This window comes from Grammomys surdaster, unplaced genomic scaffold, assembly GCF_004785775.1.
Source record: "Grammomys surdaster isolate TR1022 unplaced genomic scaffold, NIH_TR_1.0 187, whole genome shotgun sequence".
Lineage (NCBI taxonomy): Eukaryota > Metazoa > Chordata > Mammalia > Rodentia > Muridae > Grammomys > Grammomys surdaster.
In genome coordinates this window covers 1544096-1564507 of record NW_021604632.1, presented here as the reverse complement: position 1 = coordinate 1564507, position 20412 = coordinate 1544096, and the positions used below count along the sequence as shown (strand labels likewise).

General features: G+C 43.5%; 1 protein-coding gene across 1 annotated transcript in view; it reads left to right on the top strand.

The window, feature by feature from the left end:
- The window catches only part of Vat1l (vesicle amine transport 1 like), a 163530-nt gene that overhangs the window by 74458 nt on the left and 68660 nt on the right, over positions 1-20412 (top strand). The window contains exons 5-7 of the mRNA XM_028768486.1: positions 9123-9226; positions 11219-11274; positions 15869-16063. Of these exons, the coding sequence (XP_028624319.1) occupies positions 9123-9226; positions 11219-11274; positions 15869-16063 (355 nt within the window). The remainder of the gene's footprint in view (positions 1-9122; positions 9227-11218; positions 11275-15868; positions 16064-20412) is intronic.

The window sequence follows — 20412 nt, the reverse complement described above, 5'->3', positions numbered from 1 at the left end:
AGGAGGAGGAGGAGGAGGAGGAGGAGGAGAGGGAGGGAAGGGGGAGGGGAGGGGAGGAGAGGGAGAGGGGAGGGGGAGGGGAGGGGGAGGAGGGACCCGTGGTTCGCGATGCATATGTGGCAGAGGATGGCCTTGTTGGACATCAGTGGGAGGAACCGCCCTTGGGCCTGAGGGGGTTCAATATCTCAGTGTAGGGAAATGCCAGGGTGGGAAGGCAGGAGTGAGTGGGTGGGTGAGGGAATACCCTCGTAGAGGCAGGAGGAGAGGGGATGGGATAGGGGGTTCTGGAGGGGAGACCTGGAAAGGGGATAACATTTGAAATGTAAATAAATAAAATATCCAAAAAAGAAAAAAGAAGCTATTCAAAGAATACAATAGTTTGTGCTTTTGACATAAGCTGTAGAATGCTAACAGAGAACTCAGACACGACACTGACTTAAGTGTATGTCTTGGCTCATAAGATGAGAAGTTGCAGAAAGAAAAGCACTTTAGATTGGGGGGACAGCATTGCTGCGGTGCTAGGGAAACTCAGGGTTCTGAGAGGAGACAAATGCAGCTGGTTATGAAGAGCAACAAGAACAGAAGAGCAGAACACCACAGCTTCTCCCAACAAATGGAAGCCCACAGCTGGGAGACTCCTGCCTGCCTCGCTCCCCACACAGCTGTTCCATCTCAGCCCCTCCCTGTCCTGGCCCCACTCAGAGCCCGAATCAGTGATTTCTATTATTAGGAGAATGGAAGGAAACAGTGACGGGATCTACCTCATTACCACCTGCCTTCAGAGGAGGCTTCCAACAGCTCGTTTTAAGTAGGGAGCCAGGAAATATGGGCAATGGCTAGGGAGCTGTGACGGTAACTATAGCCTCTACCCAGAAATCCCATCGTCGGGAAATATCCAGAGCAAGATCAAAGCCGAAGGCACAAAGCTGCTCCGTGGAGCTCTGCTTCTGCATGGTCCTCAGCGCTCAGCATATGTTGACAGTGAATTATAATAGGCCTGTCTGTAACAGCGGCAATCAGATCCAGCCTCTGCCGTCAACAGCAGGCAAACGGTGCAGGGAATTTTTGCTACACCACATGCATGGGTTACACAGCCCCTAAAAATGATAATTATGAAGGCTGTGTCACAAAAAGAGAAAAATGGCCTGTGGTAGAATTTAAGGGATGAAAGCAGAATGCCAAGTTCCATCAAGACTGTGATCACAACTTGATTCAAATTCTCTGTGCACAGGGATGTAAAATGAAAGGAAAAAAAAACAACCACTCACATGTAGTAAAGCACTGTGCAGAATTTCTCTGTGGCATCTTCCTGACAAGTACAGTTACAATAATCTATGGGCATCGAACTACAATAATAACAATAATAATAATAATAATAATAATAATAATAAAACAAAATTTCCTGCAATGAAAACTCACACAGACCAGCCAAATGGAGGGCCTCTTTGGAATTTATGCCAAGCTAGGAAAGAAATTAGAGAAAAAAATATTTCTTTTCTAATGCATGTGCTGTATATGTGTGTGTGTGTGTGTGTGTGTGTGTGTGTGTGTCTATGCATGTTTTTATATGTGCAGGTATGATCACACATGCATGTGGAAGTCAAAGGACAGCATTTAGGAATATTGACACCCCTCTTTGAGGCTGGGTCTCTCACTGGTCTGGAGCTCATCACTGCTACACTGGCTTGCCAGGGAGCCTCAGGCCTCTTCCTTCCTCTGCCTTCCAAGTACTGGGACTACCAACTTATGCACCACACCCAGTATTTTCATTTGGGATCTGAGGACCTAACTCTTCTCCCCGTACTTGTGAGGCATGAACTTTAACAGCTGAGTCGTCTCTCCTGAGCCTAAAAGGGGAAAAACAACACTGATATAGACTTCATCTTTGCATTGGTTTTCTTATCTGTGTGTAAGAGGAGATGAAAATGGACCAAGCAGTTAGAAGCCTGAATCTCACACACAGTTAGCCCCATGGCATCCTAGAAGGGTGCAAAGCACTTCAGCAGGAGATGTGGGATCAGACCTTAGGGGACCTGGGACAGGGCAAGGCAGACAAGAGTGGTCATGCTTAGGCCATCAGTTAGATGGCCATTTCACATGCATCTTTTACAAGTGCAAAAGGCATCCCACTTCATAGATGAGAAGACAGAAGTTTTGAGCCAGATTTACCCTCCAAATCTGTGGGCTCTTTTCTTCCCCAATTCCTTATGGTTTGCAAGATGACCTGGGGAAAGATTTGAGCCAGAAGGATTTGTCCATGACCTTGAGCTGGTTTCACTGGTGTGGCCTGCCACTGCTCATCAAACTGCAAACTGCACATTTTAAATGCTTTCTCTTTATTACCATCAACTGTACCTCAATAAGGCTGCTTAAATCTGCCTTTAAAAATCAAACATTTGGTGGAAATAGTGCACAATATTGTTCAAGACCTAACATTCATGCGTTCATGTCTTATTGTTATTATTGGTGCCTGTAAATATGGTCCACAAACTAAGTGGTGACCAAGGCACACATATTCTTGTGTCCTGAAATTTCCAAACTAGTTATCACAGTTAATATAATAAGTGATTGCATCAGCTCTTAGTAGAGACACCCAGGGCATCCAGGCACAGGAGCCACATCTGACTGAAAGCCCGAAGCATGCATGGGAGCTCTCTTTCAGGTCTTTGCAAATTTGATGATGTGGACACTGTTCTTATTCTTCAAGGAGGAGGCAAGGTATAAAAGGTTTGAATACCTTTTACATATCTACACACACTGAGACTTACCCTGCATGGCCTGCTTCTGTAGTTTAAACCTTTTGCCACTTATGGTCCCTCTCCCAAAGGTAGTAGGGGTAGCTTCCCATACCCCCCACCCCTGCACTTCAGTTAGGGATCCAAGCCATCCAACATGAAGGCTATGGCTGTGTGGGATGCTGAGATGTCAGGAACAGGCGCGAACAGGGTTTGTCAGTCCCACCACTGGGTACCCTTGAAGTCATTCTGTGGTTGGAGGTCATCCTGTGCAATGGTACTTAATGGATATAGTTAGCTGCTGCCCACCGTACCCTCCAAGTCATGTCTATCTCTGGACATCATCCAGGCAGGGCTGTGAGCAAACAGCTCCCAATTAGGCAATCTTGGAATGATTGCAGATTGAGGCAGTGAATATGCTGATTACTCAGATTTGCTTGCTTATTGTGGTGTGTCTGCATGTGTCAAAATATCACACTGTGACCTGTAAATACATGTTATTACTGCACATGAAAAATCAAACGCTATTACGTGCATTGCTGTTTAGTTGATTGGTTGGTTGGCTGGCTGGAGGGGTATGTGCTGTGGTCGACACATGGGAGTAAGAGAATAACATGGAAGTCAGTTCTGTCCTTTTACTGTATGAATCTCAGGATTCAAACTCAGAAGTTGACAGTCTCAATGATTGGCACTTTGCCCACCAAACCATCTCTCCAACCCCAAAATATAAAAATGTTAAACAGAACTTTCTTAGCTACATGGATAAGGCTCTTGAAAGCCCTTAGATGGAGTTAAAATTGGATTACATTGAAAAATCTTTGCAGATGGAAGGTAGATAATACCTATTGTGTGAGGTGAGTCTATGAGATGCTCTAGCCACAGTAGACAGGATATGTGGGAGATGGGACTCAGGGGCCAGGAATGGGCGGAGTCAAAAGACAAGAATAGGAATCAGGGGGTCAGCTAAGTTCATAAAGTACTTCTCTGCATGAACAAGAGCACCTGAGTTTGACCCCAACACACACGCACATTAAAAAGCTGCACATGATGGCACATGTGTGTAATCCCAGTACTGGGAATATGGAAACAAAATTCCTGGGGTTCATACAGTCATCCTAGCCTGTCTGGCAAGCTCCTAGCCAGCGATAAGCTCCCTTCTCACAAAACAAAGTGAACAGTCTGAGGAACGATGCCCCAGGTTAGCCTATCAGCCTTTATCCATGTGTGTGCACATAGGGGGAAAATAGAAAAGAGAATAGACATGGTGACCAGTGACTATGGAGAAAAACACAAGAGGAAAGGAAACTTGTGTTTCAGCTGCTGTGGGCTCGGGAGCTGTTGGGGTGTTCTTTAGCATGACTGTGAAGCCTCCAGGGATGGAAGGGAGTGGATCTGGATTGCAATCACTTGCTGCGTGACTGGCTCTAGGAGCTGGAGAGCAAAGCTGAAGAAAAGCCAGACGAAGGAGCACCAGATCCAGAGAAAAGAACCCAGCTCCCATTGGAGGGGTCTGCTGCTTGGTCATGGAACTTGAGTCTGCAGACACAGGTTAAGGCTGAGGCCATGAAGTGTGAGCTCAGAAAAAGCAGATTGTCTCTCTCGCTTTCAGTCGTCTCAGTGCCTAGCATAGTGCCTGGTCCCATAGAGGTGCTTATTCAACTACTGGTGGAAATTATTAAGAATCAAATTGCTGGGAGAGAATAGGGAGGCAGGTCTAGAGGTGATTTCTGGAAAGAATAGTATTAAGTGCATATGAACCTCCAGTAGTGAACATTTCCTGAGAAGCCTAAAGCACATCCACACTTATGATTAGCACTCTGAGAGAAGCCTATGTAAGGAGCTCGCTTGACGCACACCAGATACCATGCCTGGCACCTTGTAAAAAGCCTACTGTGTGTTGGGCATCATGCCTAGTATAACAATCCTAATGTGCACCAGGCTCTGTGGCTAGTCCTCTCCAAGAGAGGTTTGCTCTGTGTGAACCAGGTATTGTTCTCAGTACCCTCTAAAAACCTACTGTGTTCCAATTGTATTCATACATAAAAACTACTATGTACCAAGCATTCCATCAAACATTCTATGAGAAGTTTTCTCTGCATGGAACACTAGGCATCCTGTGAGAAGCCTAATGTGTATCAGTACTGTGCTCCATACCATGTGGGAAGCCTAGGATTCTAGGTACTGTGCTCTTAAATAAGTCTATTATGTGCCAGACATCCCATTGAAACCCCTACTATGTGCATGTCAATATGCCTAGCACTTATGAGGTGTCTACTGTGTCCTAAGCATTGTCTCTGGTACCTTGTGAAAAAACTCAGTACTGTGCTCAGCACCCTGAAAGAAGCCTACAATGTTCTGGGCACTGTGGAATCCTCTAGAAGCTGCTGTTTCCCAGGCACTATGCTCAACACTCTGTAAGAAGTATGCTGGGTGCTGGGTACTCATGCTTAGACATCTGAGATAAGCATACTATGGCCAACCATTCTGTGAGAAACCTACTATGCAACCAGCATATGGAAGTTATGACACAGGCAAGTTCTCAGATCACAAGGAATCTAGAAAAAGAAGGCTGGGCAGAGAGTCAGAGAAACAGTAAAAAAATAAAAAAATTTTTAAAAAGATGCACTTCCTGGCAGGGTCGAAAGCTTTCTATACCAGTAATGGCTCTTAGAGAGTCTCACCTTACTCAGAGAAAAGAAAACCCCCTTTTCCATGTGAGTAGAAAACAGAGAGGCAGCACTCACCACAGAGAGACCGGAAGTGGAAATAAAAGAATGAACCATGATGTCTAGGTCAGAAATTCCAAAGTATCTTGCTTCTGAGCTAGTCCAGAGAGTCCCTGAGCTGGGTTAGCTGGTATCTTAAATCCACAGAGACTTGTGACAGTAACAGAACAAGACAGAGGAACCACTGCCTTGTCCCTCAGCCCACTTCTGCTGCGGGGAAATTATATATACACAGGCAATGGAACACCTCTAGAAATGGGGAGATCAGAAATTTGGATAGGCCTTGAGCCTCTAGGAGCTGACTGGCTCTGCTGGTGATGGTCCTGATGCTCTTATGAAAAAAAGGAACAGCCAGGGATGCTTTTATTGTGAGCATGACAATGGCCAGGCCCATCCTAAAGACACTTCTGGGCCTCACACTTTCTTTTGTAAAATGGTGTCTCATGTGAGCCATGACTGTCTGCAAACTCTCTACACAATCATAGATGACCTTGAACTTCCGATCCTCCTGCCTCCATCTCCCAACTGATGGAACTAAAGGCATCTACACCATACCTGTTTTATGCGGTGATGAGGATCAAACCAAGGGCTTTGTGCTACACAAGTTTCCTACCAAGATACATCTTTAGCTCTGGACCTAGAACATTTTCTCTGGACCTGAGTCCAATTTAGTTTGAGTAGGTTCCAGTCAATAGCATCCATTTGTTTCAGCCTAGTGATAGGGTGAAATGACAGTACTCTTTAAATTTAAAACCCTTTCCTGAATGTATGTCTCCATCCTGAAAAGGAGATATATACAGGAATGCTCTCAATCACAGATAAGACACAAATGGACCAAAGAAGCAAATCCTATCCATGTCTGCTTTGGTGAACCAAGAGGTTTGGGGGGGGGGGTCACTTACAGAGCTTTACTGAGCTATTATTTCCAAAAATATGTGAGTAATTTACTTGTGCACCAATACCACCAAAAAAAGCCCACCTCATTGTGAGTGACATCTTACAAAATTTGAAACTCTGGAGTTCCCACCCCAGTCAATATCCAGTCTCCTAAATACTGTAGCACACCCAAGACAATGTCACAGGAAGAAGGGAGCAGGTAGAATCTCAGGCCAAGGGGCTGACCAACCCTCTTCGTTCTACAAGGTAAGGTTAATGGCCCTGATCTTGTGAGGTTTCCTGCTCTGATTTCAATATGGCAGCAGCTACATCATCTCCAGGGGAGTTGTGGGGAAAGCAGGTACCTGAATACAGAGGTCTGTGATCTCTTTCTAGCATGGTGGGCAGAGGACTATGTCCTGGCTGGGCTCATTTCCTGAAGGAAGGCTAGAGGGGACAATGGTGGTCACCCTGGAGCTGACCACAGCTTATCCTGAAAAACCCCTATTCTGCCTCTGGAAACTCTAACTGGTTTTTGGGTGTGTCAGATCAAAGTATCATTGTCCCTCCTGCTCTCTGAAGGGACTCTGCAGGGTAAGTCCCTTGATCTGACTAATCCCTATTTTCTTCCTTCAACAGATGGGAATAATGGTGTCACATTATTAGGAGTCACAGGAGTGGTATGAGGATTGACTTGACATTCCTCCGCCTGGGGCATAGTAAATGCTCAGGAATACGAGTAGAGCAAAGCCCTAGAAAGGTTAAGAGCATCCAGCCTCCACTCTCATGGCTGCTAGTAGCCCTATCCATCCCGAATATATCTTGAGTTGATGGCTGGCCTAAGGAATACACAATCTATCTGTCTGTGTCCATGCTAGTACTGAGCTGTCTTTATGACCATGGCTCTGTGAAATACTATGAAACAAGGTATTGTGATAACCCCATCATAGTATGCTTTTGCTGAGGGTTACTTCCACTGCCCATGGGTTTTTGAACTCTTATGTAGATTTTAAGACTGTTTTTGTTTTGTTTTTTGTTCTGTTTTGTTTTTACTATTTCTTTTAAAAATAGAGTTGAGATGTTAATGGAGATTGCATTGAACTTGTAGGTTGCTTTTCATAGGATGATCATGTTCACAGTATGTGATACTTCTGATCCACGGCCATAGAAAGCCTTTCGATCTTATAGTATCTTTCTCCATCTCTTCCCTTAGTATTTTAAGCTTTTCATTGTAGAGGCCCTTCATTTCTTTGGCTTCATTTGCTCCAAGTTATTTTGGCTGTTTTGAATGGGATGGTGTCCCTAAGTTCTTTCTCAGTATGTTCATCATTAGTATATAGAAATCCCACTGATTTTTAAATATTGACTTTATGCCCCATCACTTTGCTGTAAGTGTTTAAAATGTCTATGAGTTTTCAGGTTTAGTCTTTAGGATTCCTTATGTGTAGAATCATATCATCTGCAAGTTAAGATACTTTGACTTCTCCCTTTCCTGTTTGTATCTATCCCCTTATCACTTTCTTGTCTTATTGCTCTAGTTAAGTCTTCAAGCACTATCCTAACATAAGGCGAGAGCAGGAATAGATACCATTAGCTTAGTCCTGATCATAGTTAGAATGTTTTGACTTTTTTGTCTGTTTAGCATGAGACTGGCAATAGATTTGATATAGATAGCCTTTATGACATTAAAACCTTTCCTTCATCACAAGTCTCAAGAGTTTTTAAGTTGGGTTTTGTCAAAGGCATTTTCTACATCTGTTGAGACAACCCTAAGGCCATTTCTGTGATGAGTTACACTTATTTATTTACGTGTGTTGAACCATTCTTGCATTTCTGGGATAAAGCTACCTTGATCATGATGCATATTCTCTTTGATGTGTTCATGGATTTGTTTGCAAGCATTTTATTGTGAAACTTGTAACCATCTTCACCAGGAGGATTATTTCATGATTTTCTTTTTATGTGTGTCTCTATCTGGTTTTGAAAAATGCAATTATGAAGTGCAAAAGTAGTGAAATTAGAAACAAAATAGATTAAGTGCAGTAACACAAGACCGAAAGACAAATGCCACACCCACCATGGGTGGAGACTAGCGTGAACTCTTCAGATTGTGTGCTTAACTTGGACTATCTGGAGAATCTAGCCAAGTAGGAAAGAGTTAAAGGAGAAGAGATAGCATAATATAAGTGATAAGAAAACAAAGAGGGAATTCTGGGAGTGTAAAACTGAAGCAGGCATGGGGTGTGCATAGATAGAGGAATTGGGAGGGGGAGCTAAAAATGTATAAAAACTACAGTGAAACCTACAGGCCAAACTAGCAGCCCCGTAAACTCGGGGGAAATGGTTTTCTGACTCTCTTCAGTACCTTGGACAGTGACCTACCCATCAGCCTTATTCCTTTAAAAATCATCCTCATAGAAGCAAGAGGAGGGGGATAAGATAGGGGGTTTCCGGGTGGGGGTGGGGAGAATGGGGAAACAGGACAACATCTGAGATGTAAATAAAATATCCAATTAAAAATTAGTTTAAAAAAAAGAAAGGGATTGGCATGTGGGAAGCCTGGACCTTATTTCTCTCCTTGCTGAAGTTCCCCAACAAAGAAACACATCAACTCTGCTTGACAAAGGAGGAGGCAGTGAAGGAAGGATGCCAGTAGTGAGGAGGATTGTCCTGGACTACTCACTCTTTGTATTCTGAAAATCAGATGATGGGACACGGAAAGGAAAGATGCATGAGTTTGATTCCTGGCAGGTTACATGACTTTGCTTTGTCTCTTGCTGTGCAGGATCTCGGCTGAAGGTGTGGACATCGTTTTGGATTGCCTGTGTGGGGACAACACTGGCAAGGGGCTCAGTCTCCTCAAACCTCTGGGGACTTACATTTTATATGGTGAGTGTGTGCATCACAGGGCAAGATCAACAAGAGCAGAAAGTACCCCCCCATGCTTACCACGCTCTGCAGGATGAAAGACATTAATATACTGGGAATGAACTGGGCCAACATGGGAATTTTTAGTTCTTTAATACATTTATTATATTGATATAATTAATATTATTGTCATGAACTATAAAACTAACTTGTTTGTCTATTCCCCTATCATTTTTTAAATGTTTTGTTTTTGTTTTGTTTTGTTGTCATGGTCTCACTATTTACTCCATTATGGCCTTGCACTCATAATACCACTGCCTCAGCCTCTTGAGTGACAAGAATACAAGTGGAAGTCACCATTCCTGGCCACATCTACTATGCTCTTGAGTGTTCAGGAAAGTTATGAAAATTAGAAGCAAAATTTCTACAGCAAAATTAAATTAGCACCTGACCTTTCCTGCCCCCCCACACACATGCACACACACACACACACATACACACACACACTGATTTAAACACATTCCAAAAGATGTGTATAAAACCAGAGGCCATCTTCCAAAACAGAAAACTGAAGTATCTGATGTTTGAGACTCCTAAAACCTGTGTGCCAGGTTCTTGGACTAGAAATTGAGCCTTAATTTTGAGTATTACAGAAAGAAAAAAAAACATTAATTCTTTTTATAAAAGAGATATTTGAGAGTTATAAATATCTTATCATCATCAGATCATTATTGCAGAAAGCTGAGCTCATTAAGCAGGTGGGCAACATTCCTTTGCAGATATGTTCTGGTCATTTCTATCCTGACCACGTATTTCCTAAAAAGCAAATAATTGATTAATACTATTGATGAAAATCCACAAAGCCAGTTCTATTTTAAGGATAGTGTATGTGACTAATGGGCAGATAGACGATTTATTCATCTTTCCTCTCATTAGCCAAGAGTTGTATTTTGCCTCAATTCCATGATGACATTTGGGTGACCTTCAACTTGATGGTCTCACAATTATCCAAGCTGATTGGATACATTGATCAATTATACATTGATCACTTGGTTACAATGTAATAGAAGCCTGGTGCTATGAGCCCCTGAGAGTCATCACCCCATCGAAGATAAAAGAATGGTTTACTGATTGGGTAATAGTTTACCCAGACTCAGTAATCAATTTTAGAATATGCAATTTTTTAAAGTCTGTGACATTTCTCTAAAGAAAAACTTTCACTTCCAAACACCTATTGACAAGCAGAAAGTCCATGGAATGGTGGCAGTGCCATGGAATAGTCTCTATTCAACCTACCCCTTCCCAACTGAGAACCCTATAAGGAGGGCCATTTCTCCCTGAGCATCTCAGCTTACCTTTCCCAACTCCACCTCCATCTGTCATCTGAATGTCACCTGGCCCCATTGTTAACACTCACTTTCCAATACTCCTTTGTTCTAAAATTTTAGGTTTGGTGGTTTTTTGTTTTTTGTTTTTTTACCTCTCTGCCTGGACCCCTTTGGAGCTGACAAATCATTGTCTCACATTCCCTGAACCTCTGAGCTTAGGTTCTCTTCTCTACCTTCTATGTACCTCCTTTTTCCTGTCCATCCATGTTTCCCCACTACCCCCTTCAATACCCAGCCCACATCAGAGTCATAAGCCTCTCATTTGCTAGAAAATCAAACTTAGATCTATATGGAATCTTCCTGCAGAAGTTCACTTATTTTCGATAGACAGAATGATGATGTTTTATGTTATTAAAACATTGGGTTAGTCACCTTTCGCCACCTGGCTGGTTTTCCAAAGGAATGAAACAGCCACCAAGAGAAATGTCCCTTCCTCTAAGAGTTGATGATACTTAGCCAAATGTTCTACTTTGTGCCCCACCCCAGCACCTCTACTTTTTCCAAGACAAAATGTGTTATTTTTTAAGCTTTTGTACACAAATGAAACAACTGCCACTCTGCTTGCACAACAAGATACCTTGACTTTCATGAACAATTACTTGACTTGGGAATCTTTTGTTTGCAGGTTCATCCAACATGGTAACTGGAGAGACCAAGAGTTTCTTTAGTTTTGCAAAGTCAGTAAGTATCCAAGCCTGTCTACTAGCTGGTACTGATTTGCATGTTGTGAATTTCATCTAAAGGCATTGGTGGTGGGTGGTGGCGGTGCATGCCTTTAATCCCAGCACTTGGGAGGCAGAAGCAGGCAGATCTTTGAGTTCGAGACCAGCCTGGACTATAGAAGGAGTTCCAGGACAATCAGAACTACACAGAGAAACCCTGTCTGAAAAATTAAGACACTGATCAATTGTTAGTCTGTCATCTGCATCATGCATTTCCCATAAATCCTTGTTCATTCCATGCTCACTGCATCCAGGCAGGCAGGATCAGGACTTGAGAAGTAATAGCGTCAATGGAACCTTGGAAAGCTTCCTTTTTATTTCAGTAGCAATTGGTTCAACTGTCTGTCAAAGGTGAACTTAGAGTTACTGCACTGTGGTTGCTCCCTGGAGTTGACAGTCATTTATTCTGACCATTTTCTGGTTGGGTTTCTGGGGGCACAGTAGATGTCTTTGTCCCCATCCTACTGTCTTGGAGATGGGACTAGGATATGATCTCTGAGTATATGATTACTTTGTCGGCCATTAAGAAGCACCCACCCTCACTGCACCTGCTCACATAGAAATCCCCATGCAGAGATATCTGTATGTGTTAGAATTAAGCTAACTTGGGGTTGTGCTTTTATTTTTACCCTACCCACTAGAGAAAGGAACTACTGTTTCTTACTAGTGTCAGCTTCTTTCCCTGTGCTTCCCATCTCTGATGCAACCAATGCACCATATAAGTGTTGTGAGCATTCCTTCCCTGGAGAAATGTAAACAACATTCCCCTCCTCATCAGGTCCTGACCACAAAGCAAAGTATGATTCTGCCAGAGTTCACCGCAAGGAGCCACTGAGATTATTGCCTTTACCCAGGGAGGATGGGTAAGGAGTTATTGGCGAGAATGTAGGTGACCCTAAAGCAACTGCACTGCGAACTGCATACCCACAGTAGGTGATGGCTTTTCCATAGCTGAATAAATGGAAGCCTTCCTTTAACCTTCCCCAGCTTGTGTTCTAGGGCCTCCTGAGACTGCTAAGCCACATGCAACTAGGGCAGAATCGCTTTACAAGTGGCTGGAAGGAGCATCTGGAATCAGGTGCGGGTCTAATGATCCTCTCCACCGTCTCCTTCTCTGAGGGGATGTCAACAATCAACAAGCCTACTCGTGCACAGGCACAGACACTCTGGTGAAGATGGCAGCTGTTTTGCTCGGAGAGCCATATTCTGTAACAATAAGCATCACTACACAGGCCTTTTCTGAGCATCTACTGTGGGTAGCATTTGAAGACACCAAGGTCTCACAGTGGATGAGATAGGGGCATGCAGAACCCTTGTGTCTCTACACTCTATTAAGCAGACAGACCCAATAATAAAGAAAAGTATTAATAACCTAATTGTGAGCGTCTAACCAACCTCAAAGGGGAATAGAACAGGATTCTGGTATGGAAGAAAGCAAGATAGAATGGACGCATTGTGAATAAGGTAGTCAAAGAGCCAGGGAAAGGACATTAAAATTTGCTTTTTGTATATCATGATGATTTATATTGGTTATATTTAGATATTTTTCCCATCTCAGATAACTCAATCTAGAAACTCCCCAAATACAGGCTTAGAAATTTGTCTCCAAGATGTTTTTGGAGGCTGTCAAGTTGACAGTATTAAACATGCCAGGACTATTTATATGTTCTTTATGTGACACCGACTGCTCAAATTTTACCCTCACACATCTGCTGAATCAGGAAATGGCAATATTCCCTCTATATGTGAGATCAAAATTTAAAGGACTGCTTTTTGCATTTTTTGCATAAGGGATTTAATAAAAGTGTAGGTCAAGAATCATTTGAATTCCAGGGCTCATAGGAGAAAGCCTGTCCCTGAAGACGGCTCTGTAGCACTCCTGGCTGTTTTGTTGCTGTGGATACAATTTGCTTGATGCCGAAAGACTTCTCTGTGGAATCATGCTGGTCCCAAATTATATACGACTAACTGTAAGAAGTGTTTTCCCCTCTTCTCACCCGTAATGCCCAATCTCAACACACAGTGCTAATGAAATAATTACAGTGTGCCCGTGCTTGGGGAAGGTATTTATAACAGCGCAGCCTGGATAGAAACTCAGGCTCCTCTTCCCCAAATGAGTACCATTACGCTCTGGAGCTGAAGGTCATGAATAAAGGCCATTCTCTATCAGAGGCCTGGTCTGAGCAGGCTGATTGGTTAGAAGTAAATTGAAGAGAAGATTTTTCTGAGAAGCGCAATGATGGCTTTGCTCCAGGAAAAAAAAAGATCTCTGCAATCAAGAAAGGCACATTTAGAATCGGATAGCGAGTTCTAACTCTGCTGTCTTAATTATCTTCCATCTTCAGACTTCAGCAGAATGAATACTTCGTGCTTTGTCAGATTGGCCATTCACTCTTGGGCCATTCTAAGGATGCTTCTTCCAGATGAAGTTAACATTCAGAGGGCAAGCTCTTGCCCAGTAAATCTAAAACATGGCTTTCTGATTAAGATGATAATTAAATCTGCTTATGTTCATGGTATGTGCGGTGTATACACCCTGCTGCCATGGCATGCATCTTGTATGGGCACACTTAGGTTACACGACAACCTCCTTCTCCCCAAGGTATGGTAAGAAAGCTGAACAGAGAGGTTAGGTAGGTTGCCTAGAGATACACATCTATCAAATGACACTCAACGCTATAAATTTAAAAAAAAAAGATTTTGAGTACATTAGTGTGTTTGTGTGTGTGTGTGTGTATTGTGTCTGTGTGCATGTGTGTACACCTGGCATGATGGCATGCCTGAAGAAGTCAGAGGACAACTTGCAGAATTCAGTTCCCTGCTTCCACCATGTAGGTCCCAAGGATCCAGGTTGTCAGGTCTGGTGGCAAGCACTTTTGCCAACTGAGCCATCTCTAGAGCTCTTAGTCACAGCTGAGCAGTAACTGCAGCGCCATCAGGCATTGCATGACATGCACTGAGGTTCTACCAATGGACAGATTTCAAGCTTAATCATGGGACCCAGGATTTTGAACTCCTAGGTTGGGACACTTCAGAGAGAGCCACTGTAGGGAGGACAGTTTGACATCAAACATAAAGCTCTCTGCAGGTGCTGCCATATCTAGTTTTTCGAGGTGCTGTTGATCAAAAACAGAGTTTCATGCATGCCAGGTATGCACTGTACCCACTGAGCTATATCCACAGCCACAGACGTGGAATTCTTCACTGAGGCACATTTAACAGAGCTGCGAGTGGAACAACTCAAGAAGGACTGTTCTTTTGACCACTAACTTCTTACCGAGTATCAGAGGTTGAACCTACATGACAGCCATCTATGTAGTCCCAACCCCCAGCTTTATCACCCCATGCAATGCTGTCCTAACTTACCTTTCCTTTCTACCTACCTGCCCCATTATTTACCCCCAACTCACTCTATTAAAGTGGAGAGGGAAGCTCTTGCACTCAGAGTGGTTACCCACCCCATGGCCTCAATACTTTATCACTCTGTAAACTTCTCTGTGTTACGACTCTTTTATCAGCCCCACAACCATTCCCAGAGCCAAAGGCATCACCTTGTACCCTCCTGGAAGACACCAGTGTATCCCCTCATTCGAGTCAGCTGAGAAAGACAAAGTTCAGAGAAGAATGAGGAGTGAGGTATATACATCTAGGATCAACTCTAGAGTCAATGGTTTTACTCACACGCTTACTATTAGCAATCTGTGGCCTCAAATAGACTGAGGAACCTAATCCAAATGAATGGGGGCAAAGAGAGCTTCAGAATTTGGACTGATGGAGGGGGTTCTTATTTGCATGTAAGTCATAAAATATTGAGTCTTTTAACATGTATGTGTGTGTATCTGTATGTCTGTGTGTGTGTGTGTGTGTGTGTGTGCCTGTGTGTGTTAAGACAGGTCTGTTGTAGCCCAGACAGTTATAAAACTCATTATTTAGTTGACTATAATCTTGGACTCCTGATCCTCTTGCCTCTACCTCCTAAATTCTGGGATGACAAGCATGTACCTTCATACTGCCCATTCTATGTGATTCTGGGATTTGAACCCAGAATTTTGTGTGTGGTAAGCAAGCACTGTCCCAACTGAGCTACATTCCCAGTGTAGACAGTATTTTAGCTTACCTTCATGGTGTCATGTTAGCACTCAAAAGGTTTCTCTCTTTCTCTCTCTCTCTCTCTCTCTCTCTCTCTCTCTCTCTCCCTCTCTCTCTCTCTCTCTCTCTCCCTCCCCTCCCTCCCTCTCTCTTTCCCTCCCCCCCCTCTCTCATTCCCTCCCTGCCTCCATCCCTCCTTTCCTCTATTTTTCCCTCCTTTCCTCCCTCCAAGCTAGATCCCTTTCATACTATTTCTGTCTAGTATATCCTGTGTGTCAACTGCAGTGGTTTCAGAAATAGATGCCTAAAAGATATATCACCAAGATGGCTTGCTGATCAACTCCACTCTACCCAGTTTCCAACTTTGCTTCCCTGAGGTAGATGATGTCCTCGTGTCATAGGTGACATTGCATGACGTAACCCCATCTTGAAACGTTGTAACCTAGAACCTTCTCTCACTGCAGTGGTGGCAGGTGGAGAAAGTGAACCCCATCAAGCTGTATGAAGAAAACAAAGTCATCGCGGGATTCTCGCTTCTCAACCTGCTCTTCAAACAGGGCCGCTCAGGCCTCATTCGAGGGGTAGTAGAGAAGCTCATAGGGCTGTACAACCAGAAGAAGATCAAGCCTGTGGTGGATTCGTTATGGGCCCTGGAGGAGGTAAGCAAGCAACCTTTTGGGTTTGTTTCTAGGAGCTTTGAGCATCGAAGGCAATCTTTTTTACAACCTTTTTTTCCCCTCCAGATTTGTTTGAAACAAAAGTCCTAAAGTAGATGGGTCCAACCTCTGATGTCACAGTTCAGCCCTGTTCACACTCAAGAAACACACAGTTGAGCAACAAGAAAATAATCACACACGCCCCCAAAATCTCACATCATTTTAAGTGAGCTCGTGGTTTTTCTGTTGGACTATGTTCATAACTATCCTTAGCCACATGGGGCCCACAGGTTTGGCACATCTGGATCGAGTGTAAGGACCATTTCAAGTTCCCAGGAGATTTCCAAACCATGCGGCTCTAGCATTTATACACGAACCCTTTCTTTTCAGATAAGACACCAAATGTGAATGGATACTCCCAATTCGCCTTGATTATAGAAGGGTGTGCTTATTGTTAGAATGTCATACCTATTATGACTCTATAGATACAGACGAGGTCAAGCTCAAAGTCGCTCACAAATGGGAATGATTTATATGCTGACACTGGATATGTTTTATGTTCTGTTGAGATATTGTCAGTGGCCATAGTGGACACTCATTCTCCTGGGTCTGGTGTTGGACTGACTTTGGAGTTTTGTTGCTGCTGGTTGCTGATGATGGTGATGGATCTGCCAGGTTCTAGTATTTGAACACATTCTTGAACCATGAACAAACTAACCTTCAAGGATGCTAAAGCAGGAACTGGTTGGATTGGTTCAGATGGTACTCAAGGAGGAAGGCAGTCTTCAAGTCTAGAAATCCTTCAGGATAAGAGAAGGGTGGGATATATAGGAAGTTAGCCATGAAAGTTCTTTATGAGAACAGGTGAAGCATGTGGCCTGGGTCTTGGGTGACATGTCAAATCTCCCTCTGTCATGAGGTCTAGAAAAATGCTTAAGGTGGCATGCGCCATGTTGTTTGTTTCTTTTTCATTGTTTTCATGAAGGAGGTGCCTTAGGGAACAAATATTTGACAAATGTGTGTGTTTGTGTATGTGGGACTTGTGCAAGTTCATGCACACATTTTTTTGTTTTGGTTTTTTGAGACAGGGTTTCTCTGTATAGCCCTGGCTGTCCTGGAACTCACTCTGTAGACAAGGCTGGCCTCAAACTCAGAAATCCACCTGCCTCTGCCTCCCAAGTGCTGGGATTAAAGGTGTGCGCCACCACTGCCCGACCATGCACACATTTATGATACACTCACCTATGTGTGCAAATATGAAAGCCAGACATGAAAATTGAGTGTTTTCCTCAATCACTCTCCACTTTATATTTTGAGACAGTCGTCCACTGAACCTGGAGCTTGCCATTTAAGCTAGACTAATGGCCAGCGTGTTCCCCAGATCTGCTAACTTCCCATCACCCAAATCCAGTTCTGGGTTAACAGATGGATACTATAATGACAAACTTCTATATGGATGCTGGAGGTCTTAACTCAGGTCTGCATGCTGGCACAGCAGCCATGTAACCTACTAAGCCATTTTCTCAGCCCTGGACCAAGTGCTTTGAAACTTTGGAGAGTCGCAGACACCTTTGCAACCTAAGTTGCAAACACTAAGGTCTGTGGATCAGAAGTGTGTGTGTGTGTGTGTGCGTGTGTGTGTGTGTGTGTAAAGGTGTTGCTATTTGCCTGATAGATTTGAGTGAGGGACAATCATGCCATCAGATTACCTGGTCTGAGACCAGTGAACTCAAACTATACCCATATATGTCATTCTAATACTGAGGTATAATGGGTAGCCTTTAAAAAAGAACGACTACCCAAAGGCCTTGTTTGTTGTAATAACTGAAATAAATATTCAGTACAGAACATTCTTAAATCAGCCCAGCAAAAGTAGAAAACAAAGGGCACATCCACATTCCAGAGAAGAATAATGCAGTTAATGTTCCGGCTTCCTTCCTTTTTGTCTTTTATCTATTGCAGATGCTTATTGTGATTCAATTTATTCCTGAAGTAAATCAAACAATAATGTATTCTTTGTCCTGTGTAATTGCCAGAATGGTTAGCCTCTTGTCATCGTTTTATTGAAAATCTTTTCAGTTTAATGAATCAGATATCTGTACAGTATTCAGTGTGGTATGCCAGAACCAGATATCTGTACAATGTTCAGAGTGGCATGCCAGAGAAAGAGAGGAATAATCAGGGTCAACTCACATCCACATGACACAGAAAGTCTTAGGTTTAGACCTATTGTCCAAAGTGACCCAGCAAATCTGGTAGCCTGTGAGGGTTAAGATCTGAGAGGTGGTCCAGATGGCCCCAGAAGTTCTCCTAGTGTTTGACACTATCCATTGCTCACAGCGATAATAGAGTCTTTAAATACCTACTGAGTAATTAGTGTGTGTTTGATTTGGGGGAGACATTGAAGATACAGTGAAGAATAGGGAGATAATATCCCTGGGCTTTGTAGAGTTTGTATTCAAAGAGGGTAAAGGAACAGAAAATAGTGAAGTAGACAAAGACACATGGAAAACATTGTTGCTTGTAATAAGCTCTTAGGGGGGGCACACTGGCTGAGTTCTCATCACCACGACCACCTAAGATGAAAGAGTCCCTTTGGTTCACAATGTCAGAAGCTTTCAATCTCTCATGGAGAGGAAGGCGCGGCAGACCGTGATCTCAACTCAGAGCATGGTGGTAGAAGAGTGTGGCATTGGCTAGTCATGAATGACAAGGAAGTAGAGAACAATGCTAGCACCAGGGAATCCCTGCTTAGTGACCTGTAACTACCAGACGAACCTAGCCTCCTAAAATAGCATCACTAACCTCCAAGTAGACATCTGAAATATGAGCATGTGGGGTGCATTTCAGATTCAAGCAATAACAGGAATAAATCATGTGGGGGGTATTTAGTTCCCATGTAGAAGTGATTCAAACTTTTGACATCATTGCCTTCCTAAGGACCTTTTCTAGACATTTTTCCCCTTTGTAAAATTTTAATGGTGTGTGTGTGGGGGGGGGGTGTTATCCATGTATATTTGTGCTTTAGTGCCCTTTCTCTGTTGGCGCAATATGATGGTCAACAGAAGTACCCTCTGTAGAATGGCTCAAATCAACGAGGGTCTATTGGAGTAGCATCCTTTCCGAAGTTGCTTGAAGGAGGTAAAAACCTTAACCAAAAGAATTTCAGAACAAGACACTCCCCAAAACAAAGAGATGAGAACATCTTGAATAGTTGCACAGGTGCAGAGAGAGCCTAGGAAGGGCAGCAAGGATGGGCCAGACAGAAACTTGCATTAATTCCCAGTACCTAGAGGGTCAAGGTAAGGAGGGGCTGCTTCCTGGTCCTCAAGGTGTGATCTGCTCAGCAGGAACTAGAGTTGTTAGTCAGGGTCCTGGATAATGATGCAATCCAGAAGAGCTTGGTGAAACTGAGGAATGGGAAAGACAAGAAGATGAACTGAGGGCCAGCAAGCCTGGTGGGCAGCTGTGATTCTGTGAGCAGGATCTAAGAAAAGACAACTGGACTTGCTATCACTTTCACACACACACACACACACACACACACACACACACACACACACAGTGCCTCAAAACCAGCCTAAATCTGTCTTCTCAAGATAAGTCAAGTCCTCCCCCACTGTATTCCTGACCATTTTCTTGAGCTCCACGAATCCACCCACCCTCCCCCACCCACACTTCAGCCGCTTCCAGTCTTCTGGTCTGTACCCTCCTACCACACCCTCCCCACCTTGAGCCTCTGAGGCAGTTGTCTCGGCTATAGTAAATATACATCTTCCCCATTATTCGTGAATGTGCTTCTTTGCTGCTACATTCCAACCAAGCCAATGATCAGTCTGCTTTTCTCCTGTTTGCTAGTCTCTGCTATGTTCATTGATGCTTAACTGGGTTATGTGTTGACTTCTGCCTCTCGTCTGCTAAAAGTTAAACCTTTGTGAGGAAGATCACACACACAAGCCTGCAGCCTTCAGTGGAAAGAGCGGGTGCTCAGTAAACAGGATATTGTATGGATGAGTCAGTGAGGATGAGCGCCAGCACCACACAGAAACGTGACTAGTTGGACACTTGCTATGTTTAATAAGAAATATTTGCTGAACAAATAAATGAGCAAATGAACTAAAATAAGCAACCTCTACTTTTTCCAAGATATTTTACTGGAACCAGCAAGTTGTCTCAGTGGGTAAAGGTGTTTGCCACCAATACGGATGATCCCTGGAGCACACACAGTGAAAGGAACAAACCAACTCCCACAAGTAGTCTTCTGATCTACACACACACACACACACACACACACAGAGAGAGAGAGAGAGAGAGAGAGAGAGAGAGAGAGAGAGAGAGAGAGAGAGAAGATT